We start from the raw sequence: 12,011 nt of genomic DNA on the forward strand, positions 1-12,011 counted from the left end.
GCTGGGGGTGCGGGCGGGCAGGTCTCGGAGAACAAAGGGCGGGGGGGGAGGCCCCGGTGTGTTTGCGGACTTGTTTGTGACTCAGTCCCTTTCACGCGGCGGTTCAAAGGCAGACCTGCAAGCCTCGCCAGGAAGAGAAAGAATTCGGGGGCGGGGGCGGCTCGGGCGCAGCACTTCCGTCCAGCCGCGCTCGCTCGGCGCTGCCCCGCAGCCCCCGGCCGGCGCAGCGCGGGGTCACCAGCGCCCCGGGCGGCGGGCGGGCTGCCAGCCAGCAACTTCCCCGCACCCTGCGGGATTTACGACCCCACCCCCGCCCCAGCGCTCGGTCGCGCAATGTCAGGCAGGAGCGGCGCCGCGGCATAAAATGGATCCCGGCCGGCGCGGCGGCGGCGGCGGCAGGCAGGCGGCGGGCCCCCGGGTGGCGGGGCCGCGGCTCCCGGGGCTCGGCGCGGCGGCCGGGCGCACACGCGCGCGCTGACCGCGGACGGCGCGGGCCACGCGGAGCCGCCCCTCTCCCTGCCCTCGCGCAACTGTCAGGCGAAGCGGGCCGGCGCATATTGGCTCGGCGACACGCCGAGGCTCCTCCCCGAGCCTGGATCTTTATATTTTGGGAGAATTTCTTTTGAACTCAGTTACCGCGCTCGGTGAAGGAGACAAGTCCACCCCCCACCCCCCACCCCCCCGCGGGCTGGGCGGACTGAGTTCACGTGCCGGCCGGGGCCCGGGCTCGCCGGCGTCCTGCGGGGCTGCGAGTCTGGGTCGCACCCCTGCGTTTGCCGGTGCGGGGCCGAGGAATAGGCCGGCCGTCTGGCTGTGACTGCCGGCAGAGGACGCGTGCCCGGAGGAGGCACGGCGCGAGGATGAAGCGCATCGGAAGAGAAGAATAACCGGCCACCTCCACCCTCCCCGCAGCCTCACTGCTCCCGTGACTTGGCTTTTATGCCCCCTCCCCCCGGCTAGGAAACCTTGACTTGCGGGCCAAGAACAACCCCCTGCAACCCGGGGCGCGTCTGGGTCTCGAGACCCCCCCCCCCCCCCCGCCTTTGGATGCAGCCGTGCTGGAAGGAACCCCGAGACGCTCTGCTCCGGAGAAGCCACCATGAATTCCGTAGCTGGGAATAAAGAGAGGCTTGCGGTCTCCAGCAGGGGCAAGAAATACGGGGTAAGTTGCGCCGGGCACGGCGCGGAGACGCGTTTCCAGGCCCATCCCGGCCGGCCGGCCCCTTCCCGGGACGTGCGGCCCCGCGCGCCGGCGGCCAGCGCGCGGCCCCGAGCCCTGCTCCCGCGGCAGCTGCGCCTCCGCCGGGCCGTGCGCGCTCGCCTCGCTCTCGCAGTGCTCCGCGTCCCCTGGTCCCTGCCTCATCCCGGCACCGGGAACTTTTGCAGCATTCCTGGACTTCCAGGCAGAGTTAAGCCCGAGGGGAAGGGTCTCCCGTGGATTCGCTGCGGTTCCTCGGGTCGTCTCCCTGGAGCCGGGAGACGACTCCTGTGACTTGCGGGTTCCGGAGGGCTTGCGCCCGAGAAAATAAAAAAGCCCCCCCGATCACCGTCTCCCCGCCCCGCGCAGGGTCTTCGGAGAGCTTGTATTCTGGGCTCTCGCTGGGGTGGGTGCCGGGTTCCAAAGCGCGGGGCGCCCAATCTGCGGCCTCCCCCTGCCGAGACGGCTGGGTGCCACCCCCTAGCCCCCCAACGAGCCCTTCTCCTGACCCCAGAGGAGTCCGCCGGCGACCGGGGACGGGCGCCAGGGGTGACTCGGGCGGTGGGGACTCACTTGGGGGCAGTTAGCGACACTGATGGAGGCAGGGCTGTTTGGCCGCAGGCCTTAGAGCGCTCCCGAAGCGGCGCCCTTGGGCGTTCGCCGGACCCTCGGCGGCGCCTGAGTGCCCCCGCGGGCGGGCACCCCCAGGCCGGGCCAGCTCCGGGGCGCGCGAGCAGCCGCCCCGCAGCTCCTGACGCCGCGTGTCTCGCCCGCAGGTGAATGAAGTCTGCTCGCCCACCAAGCCCGCGGCGCCCTTCTCCCCTGAGAGCTGGTACCGGAAAGCGTATGAGGAGTCGCGCGCCGGCAGCCGGCCCACCCCCGAGGGCGCGGGCTCGGCGCTCGGCTCGTCCGGGACCCCGTCCCCCGGCTCGGGCACCTCGTCCCCCAGCTCCTTCACGGGCTCCCCGGGCCCCGCCTCCCCGGGCATCGGCACCAGCTCGCCGGGCTCCCTGGGCGGCTCGCCGGGCTTCGGCACGGGCTCCCCGGGCTCGGGCAGCGGCGGCGGCTCCTCCCCCGGCTCGGACCGCGGCGTCTGGTGCGAGAACTGCAACGCCCGCCTGGTGGAGCTGAAGAGGCAGGCCCTGAAGCTGCTGCTCCCGGGGCCCTTCCCCGGCAAGGTGAGCGCCGCGGGAGGGAGGGAGGCGCCGGGCGGGCCGCGACCCGGGGCGGGCGCCGGCGGCTCCACACCGCACCGCCCCGCACCGCAGCTGCCTGCTGCTCCACACCCCCGGGGGTGCTGGCTCGGGGCGACCCTGCGCGCCCCCCGCCGCCAGGCGGTTCTGCAGCTGACGGGGCGCGCCCCCCGGGGTTCGCCCCGCGGTCCCCGACGCGGGGCTGCGGGCCGCCCATTGGCCTTTCCGCCCCACCCCCACCGGCGACCCCTTGCCAAGACCTGGAGGGGAGCGTTTCCCCATAACTGTCTGTGTCCCTCTGAGGACCACTGAGAGGTGGCGGGCGGCTGCAGGCCCAGCACGTTGACCCTCCATGGCAACGGTGCGGCGTGGCGGGACCCGCCCGTGTCACACAATGCAGGCCTGTGTGCGCTGAGGGGTGCGAGTACTACCGAGTGATAATATTTACTCTTCCACTTCAAAGAGTTTTTTTTTTTTTTTAATCAATGGCGAGGGAGAAATATCAAGAAGACAGGACTGCTGTGGAGGTTTTTCTGACCTTGTTCAGTGGCATTTCCCGGTTTATATTGCTTTGACTTTGGAGATGAAATATTGTGATTTTTTGAGGAGTGGAGTTTAGAAACGGCTGCATCGGCCTGCCTGCCCGCCTGCTTATCCTAACACACGCGTGTTGATGCCTTTATGGATGGGCAAGGCTTAAGTGCCACAAATAGCCACTGATGCTGTGCAATTGTTGGAAATCACCTCCAGGAGAGTTGGGGTTGTGCATCTAGAACTCATCTCAAAAATAATTACCTGGGGGTGTGTTATCAGTGCGCCTTTTTGTAGTGTGATACTGCCCGTGCCAGGATACCCCAAGAATAAATGTCAGGGACTCAAAGCTCATGCCTCACCTTGGGTACCAGGCCCTGCAATTTCACGCCATCTCTTCACTCCCATGTATTTGCTGTTTGGCCGTTCATCAATATTCATTGATTTTCTACCCCCACTTCAAGGCTCCGTAGTGCAGATAACAGGTACAAACACTCCTAGTCCACGCGGAGCTTATTTTCTGATGGATGGCGCGGGCATGAACCACAAAAGGCACAGGTCATAATTGATTTGCATCCGCCATGTGTGCCACAAAGGAGGGTGTGTTAGGTCCTGTGAGGTCGTGTAAGGGGATGGGGCATGTGATTAAGATGGGTAGAACCTTGGTTTTTAAAGATGGGTATCATCTGGTACTTGGCGATTCCATTAAGTCAGAGCCTATCTGATTATTTTAGAATATTCTTGAGGACCCCTTCTTTTGATAGGCTCTTCTTTGTATGTGTTGTTGTTTGAGTATTGGTCATGTGAGAAAGTAAACCAAAATAGTCTTCTTTCATGAAACTGGAAGAAGGGAAAGAAAGATCCCGGGCGGAAGACACAAATGTTGGAACTTAAATGCCTCTGTTCCCGTTTATGGACAAACCCGGTTTCTGAAGCGGCCCGCAGCATTCATCTACATGTTACAGGAGGCGGCTCAGTATATTCACCCGTTTTATTTACGTGATGTTGGAGTTGATTAATGGTCAGACCGAGTGATGGCCCCAGAAGCAGCACTGGATCCCTGGACCTCAACGCTCTCCCGTGACTTCCATCGACATAGGGATGTGGAGGAAGGCCGCTCGTCACAGGGACCCTCACAAGGGACCACCCCAAGCGCACACGTGACTATCTCACTGCCACAGTTGCCCAGGTTTGATAGGGGGTCAGCTCAGCGAAGCGCGCCATCAGGTGCAGAGGGGTGTCTGGTGCTCCGTGCGGAGTTCCGGTGTAGTGCGTTTCAGGGCCTTGATTCTGACAACAAATCTGCGTGCCTTTAGGAATAATAATTTTAGGGATGGTCTCTGTGCTTTAAGCATTTGTACGCCATACTTAGGCACCATGCCATTATTTCTTTATTGTTGGTAGTGTTTGAAACCAGCAGTTGCCGTGTTACCTGGCACACCGGCACACCGTGGGGGAGCCCATGTCACTCAGAGACAAGTCCTTTCTTCCCCAGGCAGCTTTGGTGGGCAGACTGTGGACCTCGGGCACAGAAGGAGTTAAGTTTCATTAGAACAAGTGCAGTATTTGTGACTGCAACATGGGGTTAGCCCTGGAGAATAAGAGTCTGGAAGATAAAGACATGTTTTTGAGGGGTAATTAGCAAGAATTATCTTTGTAATTCACTTAAGATGCTTAACTGCATTCAGGGGATATTTTCTTCAGTAGAGTATTAAATTCGACTAGGTGGCATTAAAAGTCTCCTAGCTAGTCAAAGGCAGAAGTGCACATCCACAAACCTTCTTATTAAGTTCTCTCTCCACCACTGATTTCTTTTGGGACATTGAGTAAATCAGTTTTCCTCTATTTTTTTTTTTTTTAAACTTTCTCACTGATAGACTAAGGAAAAAATGATTCAAACTTAAAATGTCACTCCAACGGCAAAAGAAGACCTTTCTCTCTGTCTCTCTCTCTCACTGTCCACTCTGCCTGTCAAACAAACAAACAAACAAAAAGTCACTCTAAGGTAAGGTTTGGCAAGAGCTTCCTTTTTAAAAAAAAATTATTTATTTATTTATTTGAAAGGCAGAGCTAGAGAGAGGCAGAGGTAGAGAGAGGTCTTCCATCCGCTGGTTCACTCCCCAGATGACCGCAACAGCCGGAGCTGTGTGGATTTGAAGCCAGCAGCCAGGAGCTTCCTTTGGGTCTCCCATGCAGGTACAGGGGCCCAGGGACTTGGGCCATCTTCCACTGCTTTCCCAGGCCATAGCAGAGAGTGCTTCCATTTTTGAAGGGAAAGACATGAGTCTGATGATTATTAATGAGACAAGAATCTTTGAGAGACATGTTTTTGCAGAGCTGAAGGTTTTTCTTTCCAAACATTGCCACTTCTGGTTCCTGATATCAGTATATTCCCAAATATTACGTGGCCAACATGTGTTCTTGGTCCCATTGGGTTCCCTAGTTCTGTCTTTGGGGCAGTTGCTTAGGGAGGGGATACCCTGCAGAGGGTTCTGGGTAGTCCCAGAAGTTAGTGGTTGGCTCTGGTGGCCTGAGAGTGCCCATTTATTCTGAGCACTCTCAGGAGTCACGTGACCACTGGAGGGGGGGCTTCAGGGCAGAAGACACTGTGACTTGGGGCCAGCCTCTGTCTGCCCCGCCAGCATCCCATATGTGAGCCGGTTCAAGTCCTGGCTGCTCCACTTCTGATCAGCTCCTGCTGATGTGCCTGGGAAAGCAGTGGAAGATGGCCAAGTGTTTAAGCCCCTGCACCCACGTGGGAGACTGGGTGGCAGCTCTTGACTCCTGGCTTCAGCTTGGTCCAGCCCTGGCTGTTGCAACCATTCTGGGAGTGAACCAGCTGATGGAAGATAAAATCTTAACAAACAACAGAATGCCTTGGACGTAACTAGGGGAATGGGTGGGAAGCAGGAAACGGGAGGAGTCACAGATTTGCATGGAGCTCAGACAGAAGGATGATAATGGATTTGGATCTCCTTGGGTTGAGTTGGAGTTTTCCAGAGAAGAGGTGGAGTGAGCAGAGGCAGATTCAATAATGAAACAGGTTGTTGCTGGCTATTTCATGGCTCTGAGAGGTGGTCGTGGCCACGGTGAGCCCTCCTGCCTGTGATCCTGGTGCTGCAGGTTCAGCGTGTCCTGTGGCGGCCCACCTGGGTGCTTGGAGACCTGGGTCCGGGGAGCAGACCATAAAACATCGGGACTGACTGTTACGACTTCAGCGGTAAAGGCGTGCGCACCGGCTTCCCATCATTTCTCTTTTAGTGCTAGTGCAAGTGGTCAGATAAAACAGAAGACGCAGGGCGTGTGAAGAGCTGCGATTTGAAGTGAGCGCAGTGCTTCTCCCCGTGGTAGCGCTCCGGTGTAAACATAAAATAGCCTCCTGTCCGGCGGCAAGAGCGTCTTTCCTATTTTATGGGCAGTCGGGGCACCAGGCCAGAAATAGGGGCCAGGGAAGGAGTCTCCCATTCTGGGGCTGGTCTAGATCGCACTGATACCCGCGACAGGACTTTTGAATCGGCTGTGGAAGTCCTGCGAAACATCAGCCCAAGGAAGGTCCCTGGAGGGAGCAGAAATGTTCCAGGCTGGCAGAAGGTTATCAGACATCTGTTCATTTCCATATCAATAAAAGAAATTCTTTTATGTCAGGGGGAGAAAGAGGCCCAGAACCACATTCCTATCTGATTTTTTCTCAGTCGCATATTCTCAGTCCATTTATGCCCCACAAACATCAGGCAGATTAGCCAGACACGCTGAGAAGGGGTGGCCGGGAGTTGCAGAGATGAAAGAACGGAATGCGTCACGGGGGTCAGAGACACCGACCGTGGGCCCTAAATAGAGCTCCAGGGAGTCTAGACTTGGGGGCAGAGCGGTATTAATACACACACTTGTTTCTGCGCGTTGCGGGCTCCAGGAAAGGGATGTGCAAAAATAAGTATTCCAAAGGATTCGCCCCGAAGCTGTCGTACAACTTTATAAATAGATAACATAGACGTTGTGTTTTAAAGACTTGCGAATTAGGAAGGAATTCTAGTGGAAATCATCTAAGACCAGACCGTTTAAAAAAAGCTGCATTTGAGTCTCATCTCAGAAGTATTTTGGATACAGCTAATAGTTGGTAGATCAGTAATGACAGAATCCTGCAGCATTTATCATTTAAACACTTCTGAGGTGTGTTAGGAGTTTCTAAAAACACTCCCAGGGCAGGCATTTCTTCTTGAAGGCATTGCGAGCTCTGGGTGGGAGGCTTCACTTCTGTACCAGACTTGGAACTGGGAACCAATGCGGTCAGTTTTTATGGTGACTTAGTTCACTTTGCAGACATCCCTGGCCTGTGACAGTTTCTTCCCTGCTCATTGCAGATGGGATTACTGCATTAGAAATGTGATGTTTAAACAGCCGAGGCTGGTAGTCAGCCAGCATTTGGAAGGACTAAGCCAGTTAAAATGTAGGCGTGTTCAGCTCTTTGGCGTTATGTCACAGGTTGGACCACTCACCAGCCAGCAGTCATACCAATGTAGTAGTCATGGTGATGATAAATGGGCACCATCCTTGTCCTTATGTGTCAGGCACTGTACCAAGACGCACACATACACAACCTCAGGGAGCAAAATGGACATGAACTTGGTTTCTTTTCTTCTCTCTGGAATTCCAGGTGCTTGATTGTGGCTAAGATCACAAAAGGAGGCCTGAATAAAAAGTGCAAGGCCCAGAGAGATCCAAGCACACTTCCATCCCAGAGCCACTGTGTGTAACTGCTCCCCTCACCCCCTGCTGGACAATGTGTGTTCTCCCCTACCCCCACCCACCTTTGGGAAGTCGGGAGGTGAGTGAAGACCAGGACCCAGTCTCTTTCAGGAACACAAAACCAATATCCTCATTATCTTGACCACATATAAAGCATCTTTGCTTGGCTTTGTAGACGCCGCCTAACGGGTCTTGTTGCAGGGAAGGAGTGCTGTGTAAAACGGGCTCCTGATGGACCTTTCACCCTGATGTGCACTTAGCAGAATGAGCTCATTTAAAGCACCATTCGTTATGCGGGTGCAGAAGGCCTGCATTCGTTGGGATTCCTAGATCACTTTTGAAATATTTGTCAAGACATCCCATGGAGTTGTAGCCCTGTCCTGCCTGCCTTTATCCTGGAATGCTTCAGAACACATGTAAAACTGCATGTGGGGGCCCGTGTTGGTGGTGTAGCAGGGTCAGCCTCTGCCTGCGGTGCCCTCATCCCATCTGAGCACCCGTGTGAGTCCTGGCAGCTCCAGTTCCTATCCAGCTCCCTGCTCATGCATCTGGGGAAGCAGTGGAAGACGGCTCAAGTGCTTGGGGCTCTGTCACTCATGTGGGAGACCCGGAGGGAGCTGCAGAATCCTGGCTTTGGCCTGGCCCAGTCTGGGTCATTGCAGTCATTTTTGGAATGAACCAGTAGGTGCAAGATCTGTTTCTCTCTCTGACTCTCTCCCTGTAACTCTGCCTTTCAAATAAATATTTTTTTAAAAAAATTGGATTTTGAGTCATGGTTAGAGAGGTGTCTGTCCACCACTTTCAGGGTTTTGTTTCTATTTGAAAGGCAGACAGACAGCTTCCATCTGCTCCTTCAATTCCCAATTGCTCACAGCATGCGAGGCTGTGCCAGGCCAAAACCAGGAGTCCGGAACTCATTTCAGGTCCCCCGCATGAGGGGCAGGGACCCAGGCACGGGAGCCATCACCTGTTTCCTCCCAGGGTGCACATTAGCAGGAAGCTGGATAGGAAGGGGAGCTGTGACGTGGGATACATTGATGTCCAAAGCATCGTCTTAGCTGTTGTGCCGAATGCCTGCCTCACCTCCAGGTTTTAAAGGAATTTATGTTTTCTTCTAGTATTTTTAGTTTTTTAGTTTCCTTTTTGATACTTAGACCTCTGACCCACTGGGTGATTATTTTGGTGTATAATGAAAGGTATAGATGAATTATATCTTCTAAATGTCCACTTGCACCCAGACCCTTTATTGAAACACCCATTTCCTCCCATCGTGATCCTAAACTGAATTTCCAGTTGTACTGGAGTCTACTGCTGGGTCTTCCATTGCGCTGTTTGTCTCCTCATGTACCAGTTCCACAGTTTCACCTGCAGGAGCTTTGTAGCGTGCTTTAGTGTTGGGTGGGGCCAGCTTTCTCCTCCAGACAACATGTTCCTTTTTTTTTTTTTTTTTTTTGAGTTTCCTGGTTGTTCTTTCCTGACCATTTTCCCACATGAACTTTGGAATCAACTTGTCTGACTCCAAAATTTGTTTCTCCTATCTGGAACTGTGCTGAATGTAGTGATTATTCAGAGGAGGGGTTGAGAGTTGGTGTCTTTATGATGTCAAACCTTTTCCAAGGATGCTGGAATGTCCTTCCATTTGAACAGGCCTACTTTTCAGAAATTTAAAGAGACTTCTTCAAATAGGTTTTGCAGTCTTTAAAATTTAGTCTTAGATATTGTTATACCTTTTGTTGCTATTATAAATGGGATCTTCCCTTTCCTTATCTCTTCTAATTGATAATTACTGATATTTGTCAAGTTTATTTATTTACATATTTTACATCCTGTTCTCTTACTTTTAAAAATAGTTTTCACTTTATTTGAAAGGCAGAGACAGACAGAGAGACACAGAGCTCTTCCATCCACTGGTTCATTCTCTAAAACCCTACAACAGCCAAGGGCTAGGCCAGGTTGAAACCAGACACCTGGAACTCACCAGGTCTCCCACATGGATGGTTCAGATCTAGGGACTTGAGCTGTCTTTTGCTGCCTCCCAGGGTCTGTATTAGCAGGAAGCTGGATTGGAAGTGGAAGAGCCAGGACCTGAACCAAGCACTCAATATGGGATGTGGACATTCCAAGTGGCAACTCACCCATTGTGCCCAAGGTTGTATTATTGACTTTTATGTATTTATGTTATATAATGATATAACATTATATACAGTAACATATAAAATAGGTTATATGTTATTATGTATTCATTTTTTTAATAAACTGGTTTTAAAACATGTCTTCTTTAAATAGATATATCAATACGGTGTTCCTTTGCTGATTTTATGCCTGTAATTGTTTTCTTTTTTTTTTTTTTTAAAGATTTATTTATTTTCTTGAAAGACAAAATTACAGATAGAGAGAGGGAGAGACAAAGAGAGGTCTTCCATCTGCTGGTTCACTCCTCAAATGGCCGCAATGACCAGAGCTGGGTTGATCTGAAGCCAGGAGCTTCTTCTAGGTGGGTGCAGGGGCCCAAGGACTTGGGCTACCTTCCATTGCCTTCCCAGACCATCAGCAGGGAGCTGGATCGGAAGTGGAGCAGCTGGGACTCTAACTGGCGCCCCTATGGGATGCTGGCACTGCGGGTGGATGCCTAACCTACTACTTGGCCCCAGTTGTTTTCTCTTGTTTGCTGCATTGTTTAATACTTACAATACAGTGTTAAATAGTACTAATATAGTGGACATGGGCAAAGATTTTTCCCATTAAGGAAGATGTTGACTTTTGAACTAAGGTTCTGTCTGAATTTCTAAAAGTGAAGGAAGTAACCAGCAACTCCTATTTTATTTAGTTTTTTTTTTTTAAAGCAGAAATGGGTATTATATTTTCTAAGGATCTTTTTCAGTGGTTAGGTAGATATTCATGTGATTTTCCTTCAGATTTATTAATGTTAAGAATTATTATCATCAATTTCCTATTGGCAAAGCATCTTTGCAATTCCCATAATAAACCCCACTTGGTCATAGTGGTCTTTAAAAACGTGCTGCTAGATTCAGCGTGCTAATATTCCCTGTGTCGTTCTTTCCGACACTCACACCAACAGGTGTTTCTGATTCCTGTTCATGGGCCAGCTTCTGTCCTGTGCCACCTCATAACCAGATCATGAGAAGGGCTAAACTTCCTGCCCCAGAGCCACTCACAGTCTAGAGTGGGAGTGCGGGTATTAAGTGCTGGCCCAGAAGCCGTGTGGGCTGCAAGGACGCTCAGCACTGAGCATGGGGAGGCACTGACAGCCTAGCTAGGGGCTGTGGCAGGTGTAAGGCACCAAGGGGTTGTGCACGCAGTACACTTGGGGACCGGAAGTCGTGTGTCCTTACTGTAGTGCAGCAGGTGCATGATCCACAGGCTCAGATGATGGCTGCCTGATCTTGAGGACCATGGGCAGCCAGTGAAGGGAGTCAGGAAGGCAATGAAATGATGAGATGTACATTTTAAAAGATTGTTCTAGGGCCGGAGCTGTGGCTGCAGGTAAAGCTACTCCTGCAACACCATGTGAACACCGGTTCAAGTCCCAGCTGCTCCATTTCTGATCCAGCTCCTTGCTAATGCACCTGAGAAAGCAGCAGAAGATGGCCCAAGTGCTTGGGCCCCTGCACCCATGTGGGAGACCCAGATGAAGCTCCTGGCTCCTGGCCTGTTGCCACCATTTGGGGAGTGAACCAGCAGATGGAAGATTGCTATCCTCTCTCTTTCTATAACTCAGACCTTAAAATAAATAAATAAATCTTTCCAAAAAATGATTGCTCTGATGGAGGATGAATTGGAGGAATGGCTTCACTCTTAGGAGGCCCCCTGCAGTGACCTGAGGGCAGGACGACGCTGACCATACTAGGCAGTAGCCGTGGCAAGGAGGAGGCAGCTTGGAGCTTAGGACTGTTGTGCAGTAGGCACTGCTGTGATGGGGGCTGGCAGAGAGGGAGCGATGAGGTTTCTGGCTGGCTCAGGTGTGTGGATGGTGTCGCTAGAGACTGAGATGGGGAAGGTAGCAGTGGTGGGGTTTTTGTTACTCTGTGGCCATTTTCAAAAAGGGCTCTGGGTAATGTGTTTGGGTTCTCTGTGTGTTGAAGTGGAATGGTGCTGTGGGCTCCAGCTGGAGTTGAAGAGTAGATTGAGAGCTGGAGACACGGATCTGGGAGGTGCGAGAACGAGGAAGGTGGTGGAGCCCACAGATGGCATGAGGTCTCCACAGGTGCGTAGGGTGAACCAGTAGACAGCTGGGCATGGAGCCGTGGAGCCCATTGGCAGTGAAGGGACAGACAGCCTGAGGAGTCAGGTGGACCAAGGAGAGGCCGGAGAGGAGGGAGGAAAAA

General features: G+C 53.2%; 1 protein-coding gene across 1 annotated transcript in view; it reads left to right on the forward strand.

Annotated features, from left to right (window-relative positions):
- Positions 1-811: 811 nt before the first annotated feature.
- The window catches only part of KIF26B (kinesin family member 26B), a 519,978-nt gene continuing 508,778 nt past the window's right edge, over positions 812-12,011 (forward strand). Inside the window, exons 1-2 of the mRNA XM_062210729.1 lie at positions 812-1,162; positions 1,975-2,376. Of these exons, the coding sequence (XP_062066713.1) occupies positions 1,100-1,162; positions 1,975-2,376 (465 nt within the window). The 5' untranslated portion in view covers positions 812-1,099. The remainder of the gene's footprint in view (positions 1,163-1,974; positions 2,377-12,011) is intronic.

This window comes from Lepus europaeus, chromosome 14 (genome assembly GCF_033115175.1).
Source record: "Lepus europaeus isolate LE1 chromosome 14, mLepTim1.pri, whole genome shotgun sequence".
NCBI classification, from domain to species: Eukaryota; Metazoa; Chordata; class Mammalia; order Lagomorpha; family Leporidae; genus Lepus; species Lepus europaeus.